This window comes from Perissodus microlepis, chromosome 23, assembly GCF_051167445.1.
Source record: "Perissodus microlepis isolate ML-2025 ecotype Zambia chromosome 23, ASM5116744v1, whole genome shotgun sequence".
In the NCBI taxonomy this organism is placed as follows: Eukaryota; Metazoa; Chordata; class Actinopteri; order Cichliformes; family Cichlidae; genus Perissodus; species Perissodus microlepis.
This window is the reverse complement of record NC_140482.1, coordinates 32,970,774-32,998,662: the sequence shown is the minus strand read 5'-3', so window position 1 is coordinate 32,998,662 and position 27,889 is coordinate 32,970,774. Positions and strand designations below refer to the sequence as shown.

Here is a 27,889-nt window from a genome sequence, read left to right as displayed (position 1 = left end):
GCTTCTGTTGTAGCTGTAAACCTGCTTTAAAAATAGATTTGATTGTACTGAAATCATAGAAATACTCAACAGAAACCTAAACATCTCTGTAAAATGAATTTATATTAGGAAAGCAGTTTATTTTGCACATATCTTCCTGGGCATTTTTGTTCCTTCAAAAGACTGAGAGCAGAGAGAGCGACAGGAAACAGCACAGAGAGAAGAACGACATGCAGCAGATGGTCGCTCGGCTGGGAATCGAACCGGGTACTCGCGGGGGTCTGCTCGAATTTCCAAAATATTATTAAAAAAATGTTTTTTTAATAAATAAAAAAAATGAAACATAGAGAACAGAAAGAAAATTTAAATAGCTTCATAATAGCAATTATAAAAATATAATATTCTTATTCTAATATTATTAATAAACATTAGATTTGATTGATATTCACATCTTTTAAATGCAAGAATATAATTTCCTATCGAAATATTTTAATAGGTTCAATAACAATTACAGTATAGTTTTAACGAACATTAAAAATAAATAAATGATCATGTAAAATTGAATTCAGAATAAAAACTAAAACATGTAACTGAATAAATTTCCAACCCATTTAACAAAAAACACCTGGCAAAAAAAAAAAATAAAATCATTCTAACCCATAAAAGCCACGCAAAGAATATCTATAAATATATTTGAAAAAAGCAACATTCACTGAAATAAAATATCATAAAAATACTGAATAAAAATGTCAAAATGAACGTAAAGACTTTTTGTATTAAAATATATTTTATTTGACTGATATTTGTATATTTATCAAATGCCAGATTATTATTTATATTATATCAAAATATTTGAAATTTAAATGTATAATTTGACTTCTCTATCTAAAAGAATCACCAAAGAAATATTTAAAAATATGACGTAAAAATATAAAAATTAAAGGTAACTAAGGGTAACTAAACAAACTGCCTGACTGTTGAAAAAGTAATTAAAAGTGAAGAATGAATCGAATCATTTATAATAATTATAAGACAAATTAAAAAACATGGATTTCTTCTGAGCTGACAGTTTAATGACATATTAATGCGAATTAAATTTTCCCCCCCTTTCTCGGCTTCGTGAGGCTCACTGAACAGATTTGTGTCTCTGAACTGTTCAGATTCACACTGAGCTACACGGAGGCATGCTGGAGGTTGCTTCCTGTTTATGTGACAGACTTCCTGTTTGGATCTGATTCTGCAAGTGTGCAGGATCAAACCTGTGACGTCCTCTTTATGAGACAGGCAGTCGAGAGAACACACTCTCTGACAAAACATTAAAAAAATCACTCTTACACACACACACACACACACACACACACACACACCCTGCTGGAAGCACCACCTGCACACTGCACCATGGTAGCATCGCTCCGCTGGGCTGCGTTGGAGCGGCAGGTTAGCTCTGGGATGTGTGATGACGAGAGTCTGCATGGTGGAGGTGGGGGGAGTGTTAGGGCCGGGGTCAGGTGGGGTATTAAGATGGCGGGGCTGTTATTAGAGGAGGCGGCTGGGGTTTCGTTGGGGGTGTGGTTACGTACCTGGCTCCACGTCGTGCCAGCTGCTGGCCTGGCTGCCGCTGCCTGGAGACCGACCCTGGCTTGGGTAGTAGGACTCCTCCCCCGGGCTGTCCACGTCCTCCTCCATGCACTTTATCCTCTTGGCAGAGCTGCAGAGAGACAGAGGAGCATTGGTGACTCCTCCCATTATTAACCCCGCTGTTCTCCAGCTCAGAGCTCAAACAGAGAACAGGTGGAGTCCTAAACACCCACACAGACCCCTCTGATTCCTGCTATCAGCTGTTTGAAGTCCCACCCAAACCCGAGACCAGCACATCAGGCTCCCTCCCACACATCCAACTGTTCAATCTCACCTACCTGCCCCTCCCTTATTTCTTTTTTTTTCCACATATTGGTCACACTCACATGTTTCAGATCATCAAATAAAGAGAACCTGAGTAAATGCAGAGTGCAGGTTTTAAATGATGATTTCATTCATTAAGGGAACAAAGCTGTTAGTTTGATGCAGATGTAATGGGACTGAAACCTTCCACAAAGTTCAGCTTCTGTCTTGTCAGTCCACAGAAGATTTCCCAGAAGTCTCGGGGATCATCCAGATGTTTGTTTGCAGTTTGCTTTTGTGATCTTCTTGGCCAGCAGCGGTGTTCTCCTTGAACTTTTCCATGGAGGCCATTTTTGCTTTCACTGGAGTCCAGTGCTCATTTGTTGACATCACTGATTGGCTGACTCCATGTGAACTTTGACAATGTGGCGTTTTATGGTAAAAAGAAAGGAGCAGTGAGGAGGGTTGACATGAGATCAAACCGTACGCGTCCTGTGGACTAAATGACTCTCAGGCATTGACTTACAGCAGCATCTGATGGATGTACACTTGATCTGGCTTTAAAGCCTCACACTGGGTAAACCAGAGCAACCCTGACAGGAAGAAAAGGAAGGACAAAGTCTGAATTCATACCTTTCTGTAAGACATAAATTTACATGTCCTCCTTTACCCTCCAAACCCAGCTGTAGTCTTTGTGTACTTGTGCAGTTATTTATGCATTTCACACATTTTCTGTTTGCTTTACTTTAAGGTTTAAGCCTGAAACATGAGAGCAACGACTCACAGGCAGCAGGTTTACACCTCACTGGCCAGATCTGTTTGTTTAACAGGAAGTTAAAACATTAACAGTGTGTGTGTGCGTGTGCGTGTGTGTGTGTGTGTGTGAGACCTGCCCGTACACTGAGATGTGTTTGTATGAATGGAGGGTCTTTGACATTAGTAAAGACTTAAATATTTCCATATGGATCTGCTTCACTGCCTCACAGCGATCTGTGTGTGTGTGTGTGTGGTAATGTGTGTGTGTGGGAGGTCTCTGGAGATGTGTTTGGAGTCAGAGAGGAGAGAGGGAGAGAGGGTGTAGAAGACAGAGGACACACACACACACTCAGCTAACTGTGTGTGTGTGTGTGTGTGTGTGTGTGTGCGTGCGTGTGCGCTGCAGGGCAGGTATTTCAGCAGACAGACGACTTTTGCGACTGCATCGATTTAAGAGAAGAGGTCAGGGCAAACCCTGCAAGCATATGTGTGTGTGTGTGTGTGTGTGTGTGTGTGTGTGTGTGTGTGTGTGTGTGTGTGTGTGTGTGTGAGAGAGAGAGAGAGAGAGAGAGAGAGAGAGAGAGAGAGAGAGAGAGAGAGAGAGAGAGAGAGAGTGTTTGTATAATCATTTGAGTTTAAACCATCACTGTGAGGATATCAGTGAGTTGTGAGTACCTTCTAAGGCAGGGGTGTCAAACTCAATTGCACAGGGGGCCAAAACTCAAGGCACACTTTAGGTCGCGGGCCAAACAAGATAAACATTTATTGAACAGACTAAAACAATGTTTTTTAAACATAAATATGAATAAAAACAGACAGGAATGTTATTCCAGATTAAATAAACTTTAAAAAAATAAACTTTAACTTTAAATATTTTGCTCTTCATAAAAATATATCCTGTCAAAATTATGCAAGTTAGAAATATGAACATGCTGCCAAAAACCCCAGAAAAAAATAAATGAAAGCATACACAAGGTTGGAGCCGCATGTAGACGGAGCTGGGGCATTGCTTCAGGAGTGGAACTAATAAACTGTGCGGGCCAATCAGTGTCGTACTTTCCCTTGAGTGTATCATTACACTGCAGCTCCATCTGAATCTGCACAGGTGCAGTTCAGCAAAGTGCGCTGATTTGGTTTAACATTACTTGGCAACAGGGAAAGTGAGGCAAGTTGCACTGGTGCATTTGTGACAGCTTCACTTGAAATGCCTTCACCGCATCATACATCATGTCCATGAACTGACAGGTTTCCTTGCTGAGCTCAAAAACTCTATTGAGAACTTTTCCCCAACTCAGCCAAAGGATCTCTGTATGATGGCATGTCGGCAAACTCTGAATCTATTTCCCATATAAAAGACTGAAATTGACGGTAATTTAAACCTTTAGCTTGGATAAAATTTACGGTTTGCGTTATGGTGATCATTACATGCTCCATTTTTAGAACTTTACCACACAGCCTTTCCTGGTGTGTGATGCAGTGATATGCTGTTAACCCACCGGTACAGTTCTCCTCCTGCATCTTTACTCACATCCTGCTGACTAGTCCGCTTTTTTCACCGCACAACACTGGCGCTCCATCTGTTGTAAGTCCAACAAGTTTGTTACACTTTGACATACGTGTTAAAAAATGTCTTTTCCTGTCGTTGTCCTGTGCATCGATTTAATGTTCAATATTTCCTCTCCACGGATGAAGATGGCCAGCTGTGCAATGTCCATCATGTCTATACTTTCATCCACAGCAAGAGAGTATGCGATAAAGTTTTTGCTTTTTTCACACAACTGTGTTCTTAAATCAGTGGCCATCTCACAAACCCCATCAGCAATCGTATTTCTCCTCAGGCTCACATTTGCCAAAATCTGCATTTTGTCTGGACACAAGACGTCGCACACCTTCATCATGCAGCTTCACTTTGTGATTTTGCTCTGGTGAAAACAAGTCTGCTGAAATGTCAGATTCTTCTTTAGCTCTTCTACTTTCTGTAGTTTCTTCTCTGCATTTAGGTTTTTCAGCTTATCCTGATGTTTTGTCTCGTGGTGCCGTCTTAAATTAAATTCCTTAATTACAGCCACATTAGCAACACTAATAAGACACACGGGTTTACCAGCAATGTCTGTAAACATATATTCAGTCACCCACTGGCGCTGAAAGGCTCTGCTTTCAGAGTCAACTTTTCTCTCCACCATTGTGAGCGGCTAGCTTCGCAATAACAGAAGTTTGACTTGATTGATGCGAGAATGTTCCCAAATAGCCTAGCGTTCGGCAAGGAGGCTGCAGCGCTGCATTATGGGATCTGTTGTTTGTATATTATTAGCACCTCCTATTGTCGGGCCATGCATAACAATAATAATAAATCTATATAAAATGATCTCGCGGGCCGGATATAAATGTACGCCGGGCCGGATGTAGCCCGCGGGCCTTGACTTTGACACATGTGTTCAAGGGCTGTTTTAGGGGGTCAGGTCAGAACCAATCAGCTGTATGTGTGTGTGTGTGTGTGTGTGTGTGCTCTAACATACATTAAGCCACATTAGGAACAAACAGTTAGTGTTCATGCACAGACCAAAGCTGCCGTAGCCTTTACACTCTACACACCCTGCAGGTGAGTTAGTGAAATACTGACAGCCGTCCTATCATGTCTGTGATACAGCATCCATCCAGTGCACTGCACGAGGGTGTGACCGTCGTCATCCTTGCATCTGTCCATTGCAGTAATTTCATTTCACAAATCCAACCAACTCTTTGTTGTTTGTGTGTCCTCTGAGCACTGTACGGCTGGAACATAAACCATCTGGATTTGAATGTTTGGAAGTAAAAAACGAAATGAAGCCATCTCGAGTTCTGGTTTGGGAACATCGGCCAATGATGAAGCGACTTCTCCAGCATCGCTGAAAGGTCAGTCCACGGGCCACTAGGTGGCGCTCACACTCAGCACTGACGCCTCACCGTTCTGTCCGCTGACAGCTCAACAAAGGTTATTTAAACTCTGCGTCCCATTTATTTTATTACAGGTGCTCCATGAAATATTATAGAATCAGTTTTCTACTTCTTCTATTTTACAAAAGCACTTATTGGATCATTGTTTAGAGTTTTCTATGACGCGCATGTTTCCCTCTTTGAGAAACACTTTGACCTTAGTCAATCGATTGATTGACTGCAGTCATTAAAACTAATAAAAAGTCACATGAACAACAGGAGGAGGTGGTGAGTGTGCTGGTGTGTACCTGGAGGAGGAGGTACTGGGCAGTGGTCTCCTCATGGCTCCTGGGCTCATGCTGTAGTAGGAGGAGCTGTCGAGGTCGGCCAGCGAGAAGTTTGGCCCGGTGCCGGCTGCGATGGGCGCTGATGGACGGACAGACAGAGAGTGTCAGTACGGATACGGTGACATTTTTATATAACCAGTGAACATACACACACACACACACCTGGAGGCTGAACAAGGTGCGTTAAACATGTTGATAAAAATCAGGAGGACAAGCTGTGAAAGCTCCTCACTGACACTTTCAGGTTTCCTTAAAGGAGACAAGAAACTTCCTGCAGTGAAGGAGACTTCATGGGAGTATGGACACTCCAATGAAAGCCTGCTGCGGCAGCAGTTACTGTCTCATAAAGCTGCTGCACACGAGAAAAGAAGACTAAAGCTTCTAATCATCCAAAGTGCACATTTAAAAAGTAAAGGTTGACTCTTATTAAATGTGTTTCCTCCTGCCTGAAGAGATGCTGCAACACAACGCGTCACTGGACATCTGACCGCCCGTCAAGCATAACATAAGTTTTATCACGTTCTTCCAGTGACGGGGTTAGGCTATATCCTGGACCTCCTCTCCCCTGGAAACTAGACCAACAGAAACCTCTGTGCTTAATCTGCACTTCTTAAACAAAAACTGTAAAGTGACGGAGAGATGGTGCTGATGGAGATGAAGGACAAGAGAGGGACACAGCTGCCTTCTTTGGCTTTAAATTCAGCCTCCAATCAGGAACAGAAGATAATTATGTTGTATCAGAGAAGTGAGAGAACAGGTTAACAAGGGCGATGATTGGGACACTACTTGACAAACAGTCCTTTACTGTTCCTGTACTTCAGCAGCGTAGAGGGAAACCGGAGCGGCGCCTGCATTCATTCAATACACATAAATGAACGCGTCTTTGAACCATCTGAGCTTCAGTGAAAAATGTGTGATCGCCTGTCAGAAATGGAGGAGGTGCTTATTGACCCACTCTGAGGACAGCTGATTGGTTCAAAGGACAGGGCCTTGAAAATAAGTTTCACTTATCGTCCCGCTAGATGTCTCGTGTGAATATTCCTGCGTTTCAAAAACACAACTAATTAAACAGTCTGATTAACTCCACGTTAAAGTACCAATAACCAGGGAGAATATTTTAAGGAGAAATTCTGAGTGACTGTGTGTTTGCATCAGTCACTGGGATTTTCTGGCCGAGCAGAACCAGCAGATTAGCTTCGACATATGATCCTCCTGCAGCTTCCAGGGAATGTTTTCTGAGCTCACCCTGAAGCGCATGATGCAGGGATTGTGTGCGGACAGGTGTTGTTGTTTAGCTCCTCGTTAAACACTCCAGTAAGTGCACAGGTGTATGCATTTAAAATTGCTCCACCTGTGTGTGCAGTAGTGGGACTCTGTTCAGCTCAGAGCTGTTAACGTCTCCTCTGACGGTCAGAGGATCGTCAGGACTAATCTGGCGGGCGGATGAATTGGCTCAGGAGGTGATAAAATTACTGCCCTCCTTAAAAAAAGACAAAAATGAGTCGCTTTTATAAATGAGACTCTAAAGCCACTGCTCCCAACAAACAGCCTGACGAGCAGCCGAGCACCGCTTGTCTCTGTTTACATATTCAATATTAGCTCACAACAGGAGTTTATGTCATCAATGTATATGAGAGCAGTTAGCACGCAACATTAGCATCTACCAACAACAACAAGCTGTGGCCCTCTTCCTCTCAGATCTGTTCATGTTCTGCTGCACCCCCCCCATCCTATTCTCGGGGGACAGAAGCTCTTCCACAAAGCCCTGCGAGGCTCTCCGTGTTAAAGGAGGGAGGGAGGGAGCGAGGGAGCGATCCGGCTCTTTGTTGTCAAATGCTTCAATTTGAAAATCCTGCTGAACAAAGGCAGCAATCAGCTTCAAAACCGGACATCCATCTACCCCCTCGCCTCCAGCCCCCCCCCACCCTCATCCCTACTCTTCATCGTTTTATTGACAGATAGCATGATGGTGTGATGGGATGGAGGGAGGGGGAGGACTGACAGGACCTGGTGGGGAGTTTTCTGCTGAGCTCAGCACCGTGATCTCGCTCCACCTATCTATCACTCTCTCTCTCTCTGCCCTGCAGAGATAGGGCTGACCTGAGACACGCACACATGCACACACACACACCCACACATATACACAGACAGACCCACACACACAGAGAGTTGGTCATTTGTGTGTGGACGTTTTAAACTCCTTTCCCACGGGAGCAGGAAGTAAAAACAAAGATAATTTAAAAACTGAAAAATGAAGAACGTACAAGTTTCCTGTGACTGCCGCGGCTCGTAACGAACAGTCGACCTGTTCTGTGTTTTTACGTCTGAGGACAAGTAAACTTACCCTGTAATTTAATAATTGTAGTCCACTTTTTTATGACTCCAGTTCTGGACGGGAACTTCTTGTTCACTTCTCCTCTGAGGTTTTACAAACTCATAAAGAGTGTGAAGCTTTCAGTGAAGCCAGTCTTGAGTTGAAAAAGGCAAAGCTACCAAACCGTGTGGAGAGTGACTTAACTGTGAAGGAACTACTCATCCCATAATGCACTGCAAATCCCAAACTCCCCTATAGACTCGATTCTTTTCGTTATCGCAGTCTTGATGAAAACCTTGAGAACATGTTATATCATACACCACTTTGTTCACTTGCTTTCTGAAGCTTCGCGCTCACTAAGCTAACTCATGTTTAGACATTTTAAACATCTCCATGGTAACATGGAGATCGCCAACAATCAATGATGTTAAAACAGCCATCATAAGCAAGTCCTAGACTCCTTCACTAGTTGCATAAACTGTTAAAAATAATGGATAAGTCCTTGTGATAGTAGTAAACCTAACTGGTCTCTCAGATGGCCACCCCTCACTGAGCCCGGCTCCGCCAGAGGTTTTTTTCCTGTTAAAAGGGAGTTTTTCCTTCCAGCTGTCTCCCAACGCTTGCTTATAGGGGGTTGTCTGTTGTTGGGGTTTCTCTGTATCATTGTAGGATATTTACCCTACGATATGAAGTGCCGTGAGGCGACTGTTGTTGGTGCAATATAAATAAAGCTGAACTGAACTGAAACTGTCCAAAGTGGTAAAAATAAAGATAATCAGTAGACACAAAGTATGGTGTACCATCTAATATTAAGAATAAAAATAGAAATCCCTCGGGTAGGTTCCTCTGGGAAATTCAGTGAAAAGCTGATTTTTTCTAGAATAAAAAGAGATAAGGATATAAAAGCAGCCAATCATGGATAATCTGCTGCATGTGCTCACTGAGACTGTGGGTGAACCTCTGAGATGTTAATGGTTAATCATAAATGAGATGACAGCTGAAACATGGTGTTGATGGGCTCTGTCTGAGAGGCACTGCTGCACTGACGTGTGCAGCCTGTGGAGGGCGCTGGCAGCACTCTGCAGCTGCTCCTGGTTGATTTGTATCCTTGCTGATTAGATTTCTGGCAGTAATGAAGCTGCTCTGTGTTTACTTCTTGCATTTGAATGCCGGGGGCCGGTGCTCTGCTGTCTGGACGTCTGCCAGCCGGAGCTTCGGCTCAACTTCGCTGTATTAATGATGCTTTCAGGTCACTCGCCATACAGTGGTTACTACTGTAACCCCCCTTTAAAGCACATCTTCATCGTGTTTCTGCGAGAACTCGCAAAAGCACCTCTTTGATCGCTTACAGCTGTTCCCTTTGTTTTATTGTTCCAATGCACACTTTCATTATTATGATTATTATTGTGATTATTATTAAAATTGTCAAACATCTTTGTGTCATTTGTGCCACGGTGCCCATCTGCTGCTGGCACACCACCAGGTGTGTGTGGCAGAGGGCAGGGGAGGGAGGAGGAGGAGTCTGAAGCATGCAGGCCTCCAGGTTTATTCATCTTTCATCCTGTGTGTGTGTGTGTGTGTGTGTGTGTGCGTGAGCGCGATAGCGAGACAGACAAAGGTACGAGAAGGTGCCAAGTGGGTCATCTGCCTTCTTATCTATTTGAGTGTTTGTGTGTTTGCACTGTGTGTGTGTGAAGCCATCATATCAGCTGTAATCCCCAACATCCTTACGTCTAATATCAACTCTCCTGACACACTGGCAGGAAGTTTGTGTGTGTGTGTTTTCATGAAATCTGTTTCAGTGCCAAGGTGCACTGCTGGCACTCCACTCATGCATCTGTGTGTGTGAGTGTGTGTGAGAGAGCTGGTTACAAGTGTCTAAAAACATCAAAGAGGCTCAGAGTGAGCTGCAGCTCCTTTTACAGCCTGTGCTACACCCACGTGCCAGTTTACTAGGCACAATTAATAACTGGAACACCCATTGTTTAATCGATTCACTTAAAAAGAACCCCTGACTATGAAAATGTAGAGATCGTATTATTTTAACACAAATATCAGCGTTTTAAATCTAATATGTAAAGAAACCAGGTTTGAGAAGATCCTTCACCTGCAGTAATTTAACAGATTGCTATACAGAATCATGCTTGAATTACCTTTCAAATCTTAAGCTTACAGTGTGTAACATTTTTCACCACTAGATGTCAGTAGATTACAGATTGCAGTCAACCGAGTTCTGTTTTCTTACACTGCCCAATTCAAGTGCATAATTCTAGCTATGTTAGCTGCTGTAGGACAAACATGCTAACATGTCAGCTAACAGAGATCAAAAACATTTTGAGTTTACCCCATAACAGCCGCACCTAGACGGATCTCCCCGAGAATTTTCTGTGGAACGCTGTTAGTCCACTGTTTACCTCAGCTGTCAATGCAGGGTGAGAAGTGTCCTCATTTATTTAGCTACTCTTAGCCTTAAGTTAGCTGTAGTTAGCCTTAGTTAGGTACTGTTAGCTTGTGTTAGCCTTAAGCCCCTTTTCTATTAGTACCTACTCGGATCAACTTGGCACGGTTCACAACAGTTATCAGGGTTTTCCATTAGGTCATAGTACCTGGTACCAAGTACTTTTTTAGTACCTGCTCGCCCAGGGTTCTTAGTCAGTACTAAAATGTAACATCGTCAGACTGCATGCCACCGATTAGCTGGACAGTAGCGTCACTCGATGAGTCATGAGAGCGTCATGTTGACAAGAATAAAACCACCCTTTTTTGAAACTCGCCAATGAAGGAAACGGTTACAAAAAACAACGCCGTGTTCCCCGAGTCTGACAAAAAGCCACAGACCGAGCAGCAGATATATTCTTACCTTGACGTCCACCTTTTTTGTAGCAATCATGTCGTATATTAATTACATTGCGGGATGCTTGGATGCGTTGCTATGATGACAACCACGAACGTTAGGTAGTACCAGATTGTAATGGAAAACCAGTCGACCCGAGTGGCGATCCGTGGTGAGTATATCCGAGTAGGTATTAATGGAAAAGGGGCTTTAGTTAACTGTTAATAGCCTCGGTAAGCTGCCGTTGGCCTCTGTTAGCTACTGTTATGGTCATAATGAAATGGTCTTTGAAGTGGATCTAACATTGTTGGACTCCTAGTGATTAAACTCTCATACAATATAAGAATGTAATCAAACTGTTTGTCAGAGGGAAAGTGTGATTTTTAGGAAACTTGAGGCTAACATTAGCTGGTATGTGTATATGAGTACAGTAATATTTTTTTTCCTATTAAATAACCCTTAAAAAGCTATTAACTAGACCTAGCAATTTTATGCTGATCCCTCATGTCAGCAACCAGCAGCTCTTATTTCCTGAGGAGCACTGCTTTGGTTAAATTTTGACCGGTAGGAATTCTGGTGACAGACGGACGCCTCGCTGTTGTCAGTTCAACAAGCACAACAAACACAAGTTACTGTCCAAACTTATGGCCCTCATAAACGCAGCTGTAATGTCTCGCTCAGGTGAGGTTTGTACAGAGCGGCAGAAACAGACTGCGAGGGAGAGGACGGAGGGAGGAAGAAAGAGAGGAGGAATATGAGCAAAGAAAAAAAAGAAAGAGGAGGATCAGAGGAAGAACGACAGGAAGAGAGAGCGAGAGTTTAATGACACATCGCAGCGAGAGAGAGGAAGGAGAAGTCAGGAATACACTGAAGTGACCAATTACATGTGACCGCGGCCGCTACACTAACCTGCCCGCTCGCTCGCCCGCCCGGCCTCTCTCTCTTTGTGTGCTGCTTTAATAGGATATTGATCGACAGAGAGAGATTCGATTGGCCTGCCAGTGAATTGTGTAATGGCTGCACAACGCCAAGGTCACCCGCTGTGTGTGTGCGTGCGCGCTCTGTTCAATACCCCACCAGCCCCCCCTCCACCACAACCACATCTCATCTTCTGGTGAGCTATAGGCTTCAGTCACCCCTGCAGACCCCCGCGTGTGTGTGTGTTTGTGTTTGTGTGTGTGTGTTCACTCCATTTAAAGAAGAACCACACCAGAAATGATTCTTCATATAATCACAAAGAGTGCTGTGGGGTGATGGTGATGTAGGTGAAGCTTCAAGTAAGGTTCTGTCTATTGCCATGTTCGGAGTTCTTTCCTTGTTTTTAATCTTTGGACTGTTTCTTGGACTTTGCCTTTTTCCTGTGCCTCATTCTCACTGTTTTTCACACTGCCTGTCACATTACGCGTTAAAATTTTCTTCAGGCTCCTGGTTTCCTGGTCTCAGGTCTTCCTGAGACTTCCCCCTCAGCACGCAGGAACCAGAAGAAGTTTGTGATCTTTTCTTTGGCATCAAACGGAGACTCCCAGTGCTACTTCTGCACCATGTCCTACCACCGGGAACACTTTCATTGAAATACATACTAAAAAAACAAAAAAAACAAAAAAAAACAATAACATGTAATATTTTGTATCTACTGTTATCTACTGTTAGCTAGTTTATTGTGATGGTGTTGTTTTTATTATATTGCTCTTTGTTGTTTGTTTTCTCTCTGTTTTTTTTTTTTTTTTTATCTCCATACAGGTGATCCAGGTGTTTTGTTTGTTTTTCTTTTTTTTTTCTTCCCCCCTTTCTCACCATCTCTTCTCCCCTCTATTTTTCTTTCTCTCCCTCTCTTTCTTTCATTCTTTCTCCCTGTCCTATCCCCCAGTCATGTCTGTCCTGTCTTTAAAAAACGAAAATAAAATAAATACATAATTATAATAAAGGTCAATCAAATGGACCAATATGGCAAGGCCATGATGATCCACTTGGTAAAGTAAATCAACTTGGCATCTTTCTTGGCCTTCAGACAACAATTCTGATGGCTAAAGATCCAAACGGGACACAAAAAAAAAAGAAAAAAAAAAAAGAAATACATACTCCTGATAACACACACACAGTGAAGTGATCAGGCGACCTTTGGCGGCAAATCGTAATTTCTGCTTCCTGTAATCTTCCACCTCATCCGAACATGCTGGAGTCTGAATTTGATCCTGCACGATGCAGATGTTCGCCTGTTGTCACTCCCCCACAGCTGCTTATTTGAATGAAGAAATGCATGAATTCTTTTTATGCTCTTAAAGGGGAACGCTTAGGAGAACGAGGGCCGCAGCGAGAATCTGCCGACGTCAGCTGAGTTTTACACTGAAGTAAAGGTGTCCTTCCAGGTTTGCTTCAGCATCATACATATATTCTTTGGCCACAGTACGGTGGCCCCGAGAGCTCAAAACATCACAAATATATAACTACAGGAAATTATGACAACAGCTTCATCAAGAAGAACATAAAAAGCTGTAGAGTTCGGACTCATGAGGTGAACGTTAACATAAATCAGCAGAAACTGAATTCGCTTCGACTGAGGAGGAACCTGAGGATGGAGCGCTTCCTTCAGGTTCCACTGTATTCTGAGACATTTACAGGTTTCATCAGGCTGGATAAATTTTTCTACAGAAATCACTCACACAAATGTTTAACTTTTGGCTGTATGAATAAAATGTACTGAGATGTACTGAGAATAACATGTGTGTATTGTATTAATATAAAAGGAGATGAGATGAAAAACATTTTTCAGCTTTGTCTACATTTAATATTTCTAATGTGAGCAAAGTGAGGAGTAAGAAAAGTGTCTGTGGCAGCAAAGCCGAGCTGCTTTAATGCTGCTGCAACACACACACACACACACACACACACACACACACACTCTCTATAAGTACAGTATATATTCATATACTTACACACACAGACACATTCAGACAGACACAAATGTATTCACAAACACACACACCCTTTCGCTCTGTGTGTGTGTGTGTGTGTGTGCAGGCGTGCGCTTTGTGTTGGTCAGCAGATTTGCAGCGATGCGGCTCTGGAAGAATCACTTATGGATTAGAGTGCAGGAGAGTCCACAGTGTGTGTGTGTGTGTGTGTGTGCGTGCACGCGCAATAGGCATTTCAGGTTATCAGTTAAAAGCTAATGTACTTGAATAGTGTGTGTATGTGTGTGGGTGTTTGTGTGTGTGTGTGTGAATACATGTTCATTCAGCCTGAGAGAGACTTCATTTATAATACAGCCAAATAGAAAAACTTTGTCAGTAGGAAAAAAAAAAAAAAAGTAAAAGTAATAAAGTTATTTCTATAAAAAGCAAATAATGGAGTGAAACAAGAACATCTGGAGGTAGAATTCAAAATGAAAGGATGAAAATGAGAAATCTCATTGTTCTTCATATTTTTTGTTTCAGCTTCACATTGAGTAAAATTGCAACGCTTTCCTTAGGGCGATGGTAAAAGTAACTGGAGCGAAATAGTAGCCAGGGCTGATGGTCTAACCTCAGCTTATATTGAGGAGCATTATAATGATCTCAACGCTGATAGGACGCTGCTTCCATCTGCCCAGAGAAAAAATCATCTCAGGTAAACCAGGGCCATCACAGGTGACCCCTCGCACCCCGCCCACCACCTGCTTGACCCACTAGTCGATCAGGTCCCACACCTCCACACTCACTAACAGCTTCTTCCCCTGGGCCATTCAGACTGTTAACAAACACTACTCCCCCACACCCCACCCCACCCCAGCCTGCCCGCCCACCCAACAATGGTCTGAGTTAGGACTGGGCGATATGTTCCAAAATTCATATCTCGATATTCTTTAGCTGGATGGCGATATATACGATATATATCTCGATATTTTTTCAAAGCCATAAAGTTAGAACAAAAAGAGAGTTCTTTTTCAAAGCTGTGTCCCAGATCTCACACAGGCACTTTTATTAACATACAGCGTAGATGTAAATGAAAAAATTACTCAGAAATAAATCATCAGCATTTATTAAATAATAATGCTCCATAAATAAAATAAAGCAATGTTTTTGTGCATAACAAAAAGCTCACAACTGTGCAGTCAAAATGTAAACTAAAAAGACGCTGAGCATAATAACAAAGACAGATTTCGAGGCTGCTCTGTTCCCAAGTTCCACTGACTGACAGCCTTGAGTTTGAAATCCGCTTCATAACCATGACTCTTAACAGGTGCCATTTGTGGTCCTTATACACACATTGTGGTCCTTATAGTATTACGTTGAAGCAGAGTACGTATTACTCCGCGAGGCTCCTGACTACAGTAGCCATAATGCTCCAACAATCCATCAAGTTGTGCGGCTTCGTAGCTTACCAAAGTCGTACTAAAACATTTTTTAAGAGGTTTCTGAGTGCCGTGTACCACATAAAATCAGTTCGCGGTCAGTAAGCACAACCAGAATTCATACATAAGGCGCACTGTCGATTTTCGAGAAAATGAAAGGATTTTAGTGTAAGGTTATAGTCCCAAAAATACGGTATACGGGTTTTGTAAGGTGGTTTGTTTCGGGGCAGGAGGCTGGGAGACTTCGCGGTCTGGGATACAGCACGCAGTTTCACACACTCTTCATTTTGCACTTTATGGCGCTGCTGTAAATGGTGAAAATACTAGTAGTGCTAGCTGCATGGCGTCAACGCATTAACGAGCTAACCGCTAACCGCAATGCTAGCGCGTCGACGCCGTGTAGCCCCACGCACGGGGCGATCCGCGGTAACTCGTTAATTTGCCGCATTAATGCAGTTACAGCGTTAAGGTCATTTTAACGAGAGTAACGCTGACAGCACTAAAATAGTAATCTCCAAATGTTTTCTTTTTACCGACCAGCTCCTCTTTGATAGCTGCCGTGTCCATCTTCTCATTGCCTGCAGGTGAAGCGATGGAGGGGGAGGAGTTGTGTTCAGTGAAGGAGAGAGGCGAGGCAGAGTAACGTTGCGTAGAGACAAAAGTGGATGAAAGAGGCAAACTTGCGGTTCCACAAGTATAATTATAACGTAACATAGACTATATCGATATAAACGATATTATCACATCTCATATCTCGTATAAAAATATATCGATATATTTAAAAACGCGATATATCGCCCAGTCCTAGGCTGAGTAACCCTCATCACTCAGGACACTCACACATGGACTCTAAGAAGTCCTTTTTTTCTTTGCACTGCTTCCGAGCACTTTGTCCTCTATTGTGTGCCTTTCTCTTATTTTTGTTATTTATTTATTTTATACGCTTTATATTTTATTCCGGCAAAGTCGGTGTGAAGCACCCACAACTTCATTGTACATGTACAATGACAGTAAAGGCCTTTTCTCTTCTCTTCTATCATCTACTGTTCTGAAGGAGCTAGTTCTCCTGCCGAATGTGCTGACAGGTGTCACGTGAAATTTAAAATTCAGTTTCTCAGCCATCCAAAGCAACACTGAAGACCACAATGTACAGCACCACTGAACAGTAAAGGACAGGGTTGTCAGCATAGAGGTGTTGTTTACAGCATGATTTGCAAAGGTCTGCCCACAGGCTGCCTCACTTTTGCTCTCAGCGTCTATTTTCTGAATAATTCCAATAAGCCTGAGCTCAAAGTGCTCAGAGCAAACATCTTCTGAACACCACTGCACTCACGGCGCTATCAGCTTAAAATAGTTCTATGGCTTCTCAATCAAATCAAAAAATGGATGGCACTTAAAAAAACACCACTTGGCACTTTCAGGGCAGAAACACAGACCCTGAAGAAGACACGGTAAGCCAAAGACATCAGCAGCAATGCAACACCAAAAACCACTGTTCTAGTGCATCTACCATCATTCTATAAATTGCGTGTTTCTGTGTGGAGGAACATGTTACTCTTCTACAACTGTATTTCCGTGAAGCATCACAACCACAGCCCTCGTGTTTATTGTGTTAAAGCACTTTAATGAAGTCCAGTGTGTGAACAGGAGTCTGTGCAGGCTGCAGTCATTTTAATCGTTACCTGACATTACAGCTCATTTCAGGGACACGCTGCACACAGCAACATGTGTTTGTGTACTTGAAAGACTAAGTCCAACCTCGGTTTTTCCTGCTGAGCAAACTATTTACCAACATCATGATGTTCCTGCTGTATGTAGGATGTTCAGGCTCCATTGAGGCTCCAACACATGTACTCTGTGTTGGCCAGATACTGGCCAATCAGAGTACATGGGTTTCAGTTGGATTTGGACATAGCTGAGGAGACTTATTCAGAACTTTGAATCATGCAAAGCTACCCTTGGAGAACAAAAAGTTTAACAGACTTCACTGATGCTTTTAATTTGAAAGAATGCCTTATATTTCAGTGTCATTAAGTGAGTGTGAGATAGCAGCTGCATGTGAGTATCTGATCAAGCAGGGATAACTGTGTGTGTGTGATCGATGGCTCTTTGATCGGGGGTCTGTGTGTGTGCTGACAGGCACTTTACATCGCCTATTGTTAGCGGTGGGCGATCGACAGACTCATATAGATCCCACTGCGCTCTCTGTCTCTCTCTCTCTCTCCTGCATGTCGGCACTTTTTAAAGGTCATGTCCCCCCGCCTCTCTCTCTCACTTGTCCTTTCTGTCCATCGCACACCCATCTTACCCCTCCCCTCTCTCTCCTCCACCCTGCGGTCTCTCGATCGCCCGCCTGTCGCTCATATTTCCTCATAATTAGAGTTGAGTTGGAGGGGCTGCTGATTGGCAGCAGATCCTGGATCTGAAGAGTTTTAATATCAACTGGGGCTGCAACGATTCATCGAGTAATTCGGATAACTCGATTATATGAAATCCTCGTTTAATGCACAGCTCTGCAGCACTCACTCACAGACCTGCAGTAGAAACACATTTAGGAACAGCGTGTGGATAAAAAGTCTGACCACATTCAGCCCATGCAGTCCTGATGATGCTGGGACAGTTTAACACGGAGGCGGAGTCTGTTTGCACAAGAGGCGGAGCCACAACAATACAGTAAAAAAACTTGTTTGTATAGCCCAAAGCAGTAGATGTTCCCGTGATCACCATTAAAACCTTTACTGGGAAACAGCGAGCGGGAGTCCTTCATCAAAGCAGCTGATCGACAAACTACCAGAGGAAGAAAAGGAAGTTTGTAGCTGCTCTGCCCAACGCTGTTTGTTCTACACAGAGAAAAACCTGCAGATGAATTGTTATTATTAATATTAATTAACGACGCACCATCAAAGCATGTCTTCTCAGCAGCACAAACACTTTGCATCAAAGCACAGGACAAACGTCACAATGCCGATATGCTCGCAGACACCGCGTTCTCCTTTAAAGGCTTACAGACACAAACTCGGTCATTCACTGCACACATATGCACACAATACATACATACAAACCAAATGTAATCTGGCTCATCCAGGAGATGAAACAGTGTCACAAGCCTTCCAAGAACACAGAGTAAAGGTACATGTTTTAGGTTTCAGTTTCATACAGATTATATTGACCTTTGATAAGAGACTTGAGGTTTATTTATGTTTGCATTTAAGAAAATGTTTTCTATTTTAATATGGTGTGTAAAGCGTCATTTTGCAAGACCTGTGTTTTTCTCTTCTGAATATTTATCACAGAAGTATTTCTTATATGAGAATTCGATTAATCGATGGTGCTTCAGAGCCTTCAGCTGACTGGCCGCTCGTGCACTCTCCTGCAGCATCGACTCTCACCATCTTTAAAACACATAATGTTTGAGTCTGTGTTGTTCACATTTTAATCTATGATGTTATTATGCATACAGTGATTTTGGTAATCAGTTACTTATAAGGTGTTACTAAGTAACAGTTATTACTATTGTTATTACTATTATTGTTATAGAATACGGTGAACACCTGGCTCTCTGATGCACAGGTGCTCAGCCTTGTGCTGCAAGCTGAGCTCACGATTCACACTCTCCTAAACATGTTCTTATGTTCATCAGCAGGAAGACCACTCAAACACACATCAGCAGCCACACACACACACACACACACACACACACACACACACACACACACACACACACAGTGTGTTCATTAAGACAGGCAGCCTGTGGTTTGGTCTGGAGGAATTACATTAGATGCACTATCGATGACAGATCTGCGATCCAATCAGTGCTTGGCCTCATTCGGCCTCACTGCAGGAGGAGAGAGAGAGAGAGACAGAACTTACTCTGAGACACTCGGACGAGCTCGGCCACCGTGAAAACTCCAGGTGTCACGAAGCTGTCCTGGAAGCCCAGGTGACCTGTGAGCAGAGGGAGGGAGGGGGTTATTACTATATTACTACTGTATCACCAACACATATCGGCACAGCCAAACACTGACAAGCCCCCGAAATCTACACCTGCAGCAGGATTACAGGTAGTACTAGTACCAGTAGTACCAGGGAAGGATCAGTATGAGTGAGGAAGTACAGGCTTCTGTTTCCCAACAGGAATAATCAGGACCAGCTGTGTGTGTCTGCACACACGTAGCTGAACACCAGGGTCAAGGTCTAACACACACACACACACACACACAAAGTAGAGAGGATATCCTTCTCTCTCTCACACACACACACACACACACACACACACACACACACACACACACACACACACACACACACACACACACACACAGAGCTATCACATCCATCAACACACACTTAAAAATCTTCCATACGCACTTCCCTGATCCAGACAAACAACCTCTCCTCAGGAATGTGTGTGTGTGTGTGCATATTTGACCACAGCCTCATTTCGTTTAACCACACAGGGTCACACACAGGTTGGCCTCAGTGTGTGTGTGTGTGTGTGTGTGTCTCACCGTTCTCCGGCTGCTCCTTGATGTCTGATTCGCTGGCCTGATTTGGGCTTTCTGATTGGCCGGATTCTGTGGAGAGAAACACAAAGATGAGGACGAGCCGAACAACACCAACTTAATAACACAATCATACACACACACACACTGAGTTGTCTGTTCTGATCCAGCGGTTACTTCACTGATAGCTGGGAGTTAAAAAAAAAGAAGTTATCTTTAATGTTATCATGAAATGTGTTTCATCCTTCATGCTGTAAATACATTTTCGAAATAAAAAATATTCATCAATCAGGAAGTGCAACGCTTTCAGAATAAATTCTTAAAGCGTCAGAAAGTCCCACACAGAGCCGACATCACCTTCGAGCTGCTGTTGGCTAAATTTTGTCTTTACGTCGTGGCCGCTGCCCTTAGTGTTTGGTAAAATAAAGCATTACCATTTGCAGATCAGGTTTGTCTCTGCAGATAAAGTAATCACTTTTTTAGTTACTCTTTCAAATAAGTAATCAGTTAAGATGTTGCTGCAGTTTCTCTTGTTCTACAAATCCCAGATCATCCGAGAACAGAAACGAGCACCAGCGAAGGCTATTCACCAAAATATGGACTTAGTGTAGCTCAGCAGGTCATCTGCTAATCACAAGTTTGGTGGTTTGATTCCCAGCTGCTCCAGTGTGCATTCAAAAGCACTCTGTTAATGGGTCAGCATGTGTGTCATTGCTGTTAAACACTGACTGTGTGTGTGTGCGTGTGTAGAGGGGATGCCTGTATTGATCTCCACACCACAAAGCCTTCACCTGGTACCTCTCTCACACACACACACACACACACACACACACACACACACCAGACTGACTGGCAGACTCCAGCTGCTGCAGCTGATTCAGTCACACTTTCTGCACACGCTCAGTGACACAGGAAGAACTCGGAGCCTATGCTGAAGTTCAGAGTGAGAGGACTGATGGAAGGATGGAGGAGTGAAATGTCTGAGGAGGAGCTAGTGTCAAATATCATAAATAAGCCAAGCAGCTGCGACCACCGACGCATGAACGGATAAATCCTCTTCATACTTAGTCTTTAAAAAGCATTTTGAATAATGTTTGATAGCTAAACCTGAAGTTAAAACGGCAGAAATACCCGGTGCGTGACAGAATCTCACACGGTACACCCCGAGCGTTTTCAACAACCGCATGTTTACATGATTACAATGTACAACTACACAAAAAGTCATCGATTATCCCGTCATCAGCTGAAGGCATCTGTACCTAATAGAGTCCCGCTCAGTCCCAATCCATGCAGCTGCTGGAAGGTGGGAATTCTTGGAACTACTACAGCAAGGTGGTTAAAAAAGAGGAAACGGGTCATTTTCTTATGTCACAGGATTCTCTGCAGTGCTCTGAAAAACAACATCCAGCCTCACTGCTTCCACAGGAACAGCGGGATCAGCAGCAACCAGGTGCTGCTAATCAGTCACGTGATTAACCGATCATCAGCAGTGTGAGTGCCTCTGTGAAAGCAGAGGTTTTGGCAGTTTGCAGGTCTCAAGCAGTCAGGAGTGTCTTACATCCCACAACAACAACAACAATAATAATAATAATAATAATAATAATAGTAAAGGTACTTTTATAATTACCCACTGCAAATATGAACTCAAACCTTCACCAACAGGGGGCAGTGTTTAACCAGCAGGTGTGCTAAAATGCTTTGCTCTTCAAACTTTTAGTCTTTTTTCCCCGATCGTTTTATTAATCGCTTAAATAAAGGCTACACTGACTCACTGAACCTCCTTGTGGCACATAGAGGTATTACATGGAAGTACAGCCCAGTCCTATTTTGACCTGAGAATATCTCTTCAACACAACACGGATGGTTTGAGCGTTAATGTGTTTTCAGCTGTTGTCAAGTCAAGTCAAGTCAAGTCAAGTTGGCTTTATTGTCACTTCAACCATATACAGGTAGTACACAGTGAAGCGAAACAATGTTCCTCCAGGACCAAGGTGCTACATGCAACATAAATTTACAACATAAATTAACAGAAAACACTAAACTAGCTAACTAAGAGGCCTAGTTAGCTGGCTAGCAGAGACAAGACAGACTGACCTAACATAAATTACAACATAAATTAACAAAAACTAACTATCTAACTATCTAAGGAAGACTTTTTTTTTTTTTTTGTTAACAGACAGCAGACAACAAAGTGCACGTGCAAATGTGCAAACAAGAGCAACAAAGTGACAGTGTGACAAAAAAACACAACGTAACATAATAATAAGGTTTTGTGATGATGAGTTGAGGTAGTGGAGGAACAGTAAACATTCCTTAGTGTAGCAGCAAAAATTAGGAAGTAAAGAAGTTAGTGCAAAAAGTCCAGTAATAATATTGTGCAAAAGAGCATTTACAGGTTGGTGTGTACGATAGTTTGGTGGTGTAGGTGAGTGTGTTTGCGCTTGTGTTGATTAGTCAGTCCAGTCTCAATGTTTTGAGGTAGTTGAGTTAAGCTGAGTGATAATGTTTGTGTGTGTGTGTGTGTTTATCAGTCCAGTCCCTTTTTGCTGAGGAGACGGATGGCTTGTGGAAAAAAGCTGTTGCACAGTCTGGATGTGTGTGCCCGAATGCTTCGGTACCTTTTTCCAGATGGCAGGAGTGTGAAGAGTGTGTGAGAGGGGTGTGTCCGATCAGCCACAATGCTGGTGGCTTTGCGAATGTAGTGTGTGGTGTAGATGTCCTCAATAGAGGGGAGAGAGACCCCGATGATCTTCTCTGCTGTTCCCACTATCCGCTGTAGGGTCTTGCGGTCCGATATGGCACAGTTCCCAAACCAGACAGTGATGCAGCCGCTCAGGATGCTCTCGATATTGCTTCACATTCTTAAAAATGCTTCATTAAAACTGCATCAGATCAAACTGAGCTGCAGGCGTCTGTAACTTATTTACACATTTCTTTGTTTTATTAAACTAAACTTGTCATCTGTGTTTTTAGAGTTTTCTCTCTTCTATGTGAGATCGGACATTTTTTGTTGTGGACGTGTGAGCAGCAGTAGGTCAGCTCCGAGTATCATGGCAAATGTTCTTCCTGTGTGCAGCTCGTGCGACCGGCCTCTCTGCGTCTGCCTCCTCTTCCAGCATGCTCTCTGCTCCGATGCAGCTCCACTCTTTCAAATGATTTAGCGGCTTCGGGGGCATCGATCGGCCACGCTGCAGATAAAGTAGGCAGGGAGTGGAAGAAATATTACCCATCATCCCCCCGGAGCCTGCTGGCGGGGCCATGACTCAGGAGCAGACGGAGAGAAGTTGGAACGTCCAGGAAAGCAAAACTTTTAATTAAGGCAAACATGAAGGAAAGTAACGCACGGCGAACGTGACGGAGGCCCGGCTGAAGCCGCTGCCACGCGGGCCCAGATGTGTGATCCAAGAGGAAAATCAGGATCGAGAGGAAGAGCGGGGCTTCGCTTTAACGACTCACACGCTGGCTGAACGGTGCGGAGAGATAGTCAAGTGATTATCTCCTGCTGGTTCTGAGGCGTGAATATGTTTTCTTTAATGTGAGAGGAGGTGACAGGAGTGCTTTTTGAGTGAAGGAAAGCAGGTTGCCTTTGAAGTGATGGTTTGCTGAGTGTGTCGGGTCGTCCTGCGTGGATTAAAGGGCTTCTCGTTAGTGTAAATCACTTTGGTCCAGGTTTGAATCCTTCTGTGGAGTTCTTATTGCAGACCACACGTTATGGATGCTGCGCCTGCACATTTTCGCTGCGAGGTTGTGCAGTTCAGTTACATTTAAGAGACATGAACTTTTTGCCCCCCCCGGCCCCCTCCTCTGTCACACACACACACACAGGGCAGCATTTATCAGGCTTGTTTTGCATGCTGTTCACCGCGTCTGTTTGCTTCAGCAGCTTAAGACAAAGAGCATCAGGCGGAAACCACGGCAACTATGGGGTGGGGGGTTAGGGGTGCTGCTGATGGGTGTGTGTTGGAGGGCACTTTCACACACTGCCCCCCTACCCCATCGTCCCCCGCTCCCCTCATTCAGCCGTCAGCAGGTTAATTAAATATGCTAATGAGGCGTGGGAGCAGACCGGACTGTCTGCATCCACCCCCCCACTGAGGGGCGTGGATCATCTAACTCAAACCCCCCCCCTCATCACAGACTTGTAATTAAGTCATATATTATAAAAGAAAAAATGTTTCCATCTATACTTTGAATTTAAAAAGCTTTTTCCTTAAATAAAGAAGGATCAGGAAGTTTAATGAACTTCCTGATCCTTCTTATTTTCCTGTTTACAGTCCTTTTTGTTTCTTTAGAAAAAAATCCTGAAACACACACTCACCTCTGAAAACTTTTTTCCATCGGTCACCATCAAAGACTTTAAATATTAAATCAAATGAAATCAGAAGAATCAGAAAATACCTATGCTTTTACTCTGAAAAGCTTCTCAAGTAACGCGTATCCTGGGTTATGAGACCCACTTGAACGCTAGTGGAGCCTCGGACACCTGACCACCATGGAAAGATCACGTGACCCTCACACACACTCACATGCACGCACACACACACACACACACACACACACACACTTAGAGCACTGGGACATAAAGGAAACAATGGGATCAGACTCTCTAGCTCTCTCTGTGGGAAAGTCAAACTTGATCGCCCCAGAGGTCGCTCCCTCTCGCTCGCCCTGCTCTCTCTCTCTCTGACATGAACTGGTACTTTTCTAGGAACAAGGGAGGGGGGCTACTGGATGCTTTCCAGAAAGGCAGCAGAGAGTCAGAGGCGGTGGGGGACGGGTTGGCGTGGGGGTGGGGGGTTACCTCTGAATTTTTCTGAAAAAAACTTCTGAAGTCGTCTTGTTAACTCCCGGGAATAAAGGTCAACAGGTAACGTTCCCGGGATTCACATTAATGGTGCCGACCAGATATCATCACTGCCAAGAACACAGTGCACCGTCACCACCTGCACCCCACCTGCTCAGCCTCACCCCCACGTTCCCCTTTCCCAGCAGCTCATTCAGGACTCTGCTGCAAGGTTATTGATTAAACCCAAGAACCAGCAGAGCACCAGTCCAACCAGTCCACCTCCAGTAGAGCTCCACTGGTTTCCACAGAACGGGTTTTACTTCCTGTGATGGGAGTGGATGACTTACCTTATGAGAAAAGACGTGCTCATTTAGAGCACTCATACGTTATGGCAGTTTTATACAAGTGCCAAATAAATCAGTTTAAAATTTGCGGAGATTATTTCCAAAAACGCAAAAGCTTCTGTCAAAAGGAACCAGGTCTGTCTGCAACTACAGGATGGGGGAATTATTACAGTGTGACACGTCGAAGGCCCTGGACGAGAACGACCTGTGTGAGGGAGGAACGCGCAGCTGGATGGCGTCTCTCACGGCAGAGAGGATGATGGGCAATTTAAGCAAAGCCTTTCTCGTGTGCGTCGCTGATCTCAGCGTGACGCGGTAAATCTGTAGTAAATCTAATGATAATGACATCATCACCAGTTTTACTGCAGAGCGAAATAAAAATGAAACGTCAGTTCAGAGGTTCTGTCAGCTGACACAGACGCCGTTTCTCACTGGTGTGAAGTTCTGTCACACCGTTAGGACACAAAAAAGCTCGCGTTTAAAGAGGTCACACTTCCTCCGGGTTTGTTTTTAATGCACACAGACTCCGCCCCCCCATGACCGAGCCACGCTGGGATCGCGCTGTCGTCTCCTGGCAGAGCGACAGGAGGCAACACAAACAGAAACAGCGAAGCGCTCTGCTGCCAAAATCTGTTTCTCTCCGTGTTTGGCTACTCAGTGACGTGGGCGAGAGACATGCCGACACTACAGAGAGAGAGAGAGAGGGGAGAGCAGAACGCCGCACACCTCCAATATTCAGCCCGAAGACGACAGTTGGAGGATCTTTACCGGAAGGATACGAAAACGAAGACGTGGACGGACGGGCTCTGAGTGGGTACAAAATAAATAAATAAATAAACCGCTCGGCATCGATCTGAGCGCACTCTGATTTAGCTTTTAATGAAATGAAGAGACGTTTGAATTCATTTTTTAAAAGGCCACAAATCAGCTGAGACTGCCACGCAGGATAAATTACCTTCACACACACACACACACGTTCACGGACCTGAAGTCTGGCTGGACTGCAGCAATGAGGCACTGTGACTGAAGCTGAAAGGAATGAAAGCTTCTCTGTTCCTGCAGGTGACACCTACACCTGTGCACCCCGGGGGCTAATTATCTGACCTGCAGGCAGCCGCGTGAAGCTCTGCGAGGGCCGAACAGCTCCACGCATGCTCCAAACAGCATTTCCTCTGGATTATAACAAGCGTTACCAGGAAAAGACAGGAAATTGTAATTTTCCTCTTTTAGATTCTAAGCTCTTCCTGCAGCTAACAGAGCAAACGCCTGATTAATTCGATCCAGTTTTATTCAGAAATCACAACAACAGCCGCCTCGGGGTGTTTTATATTGTACGACTCTACAAAGAGAGCTGTAGCAACCGTAGGCCCTGTGTGAGTCAGGTGACTCAGACGGTCAGCAGCATTCGAAAAACACTTAAATATGATTTGTTAAAAATAAATCGGCACCTTTATTTAAGGTCCATCATTAAAGGTATTGTTTTCTTTCATGCTCGATTATGTGAGTAAACACAGAACAAAGCATCAGATCAAACAAATGTCTCATTTCATCTGGAATTAAACTAAAATCATTTTATTGCATGAACTTTAAATATTTTGTCACACACACTCTCTCTCTCTCTCACTCACACACACACACACACACACACACACACACACACACACACACAGCATCAGAAAATAAAACAGAAGTATAAAAATGAATCTGATGATGTTTCTCTGAGCAGGAGGCGGGTGCGTTTGTTTTATGTTTCCAGGCAGCGCTGCAGGAGCAGGACCCCGACCTGGCATTGTGAACCATGGCACGCCTGCACCGCACGCTCTGCCAGTCGACACACACACACAAATTTTTAGGTTCTACTTTTGGACTCAACAACGCCGGTCTGCAATTTGACGCCGTCCACCAGCCGCCATTTTGTGGCAGCCCCCTCACATTCGGCACATCACACCCAAAAATCCTTAACACACACACACACACACACACACACACGCACACACACACACACACACACACACACACACACACACACACGCACTGAGGCTGAAAGAGAAAACAGTCAATTTGTGTTCTTCTGTCTTTTGTTTTTCGGTTAATTATGAAAGAAAACTGCACAAACACACGAGGCAGACGAGGCTTTGTGTCGGCAAGACGCCGCTGCCAACACGCCGCCATTTTAGAAAGACAGCCAAGCTCTCTCTCTCTGTTTGTGGTTGATGTCTCTCGCCCCTCGGATGGTGTTTAAAAAAGAAAAAATAAAAGAGAGAGAGAGAGAGAATCCCCTTAGCCGTCTCCATTGTTGGACGCCCAGCCAGCCAGCCGCCGCTGCCAAGGAGGCGCTGCCAACTGCAATACACACACACACACACACACACACACAAAAACCCCACTCGCACACACATTTCTTCAAATTTTCAATCACAAACATTTTAATATTTTCTGTCACACGCTAACATTTGCCACACAGCCTGTCTGTGGGTGTGCGCGTGCATATGTGTGTGGTTGCCCTCTCTCTCAGCCTGGCAGCCATCTTAAAGTGTTGGCAACCATTTTGAAGCTTCTGTCTGTTTTCTTTGAGCCGCTGCCATTCGCCACCTTCTGCCAGAACAAAAGAGGGCCGCAGCCATTACCAGCCATCCACACACACACACGTGCACACACACACACACACACACACACACATGCAAAATGAGCCCTTCACAAACCATCCAGGAACCTTCCAACTCACTGAAATGTCTGTAAACTGTGCACTGATCCAAACTGGAAAGCAGCCAGTAAATTGGGCTGCAAATATAAATGTGTTTGACCTTCGACCTCAGGCTGGTGATTAGCATCGGGAAGAGCGGCTGAGGCCGAGATGCAGGAGCATACGTTTTGAAAGAAGGCGTTAACTCGCTTCTGTTCCTC

At 44.0% G+C, this 27,889-nt stretch overlaps 1 protein-coding gene across 6 annotated transcripts in view; it reads right to left on the bottom strand.

Moving 5' to 3' along the window:
• Positions 1-27,889, bottom strand: part of nfia (nuclear factor I/A) — a 146,152-nt gene that overhangs the window by 19,828 nt on the left and 98,435 nt on the right. For all 6 annotated transcript variants that reach the window (XM_084922179.1, XM_084922176.1, XM_084922177.1 and 3 more), the window contains exons 3-6: positions 19,862-19,927; positions 19,224-19,298; positions 5,838-5,955; positions 1,560-1,687 (exon numbers count right to left, since the gene is read on the bottom strand). In XM_084922179.1, the coding sequence (XP_084778305.1) occupies positions 1,560-1,687; positions 5,838-5,955; positions 19,224-19,298; positions 19,862-19,927 (387 nt within the window). The remainder of the gene's footprint in view (positions 1-1,559; positions 1,688-5,837; positions 5,956-19,223; positions 19,299-19,861; positions 19,928-27,889) is intronic.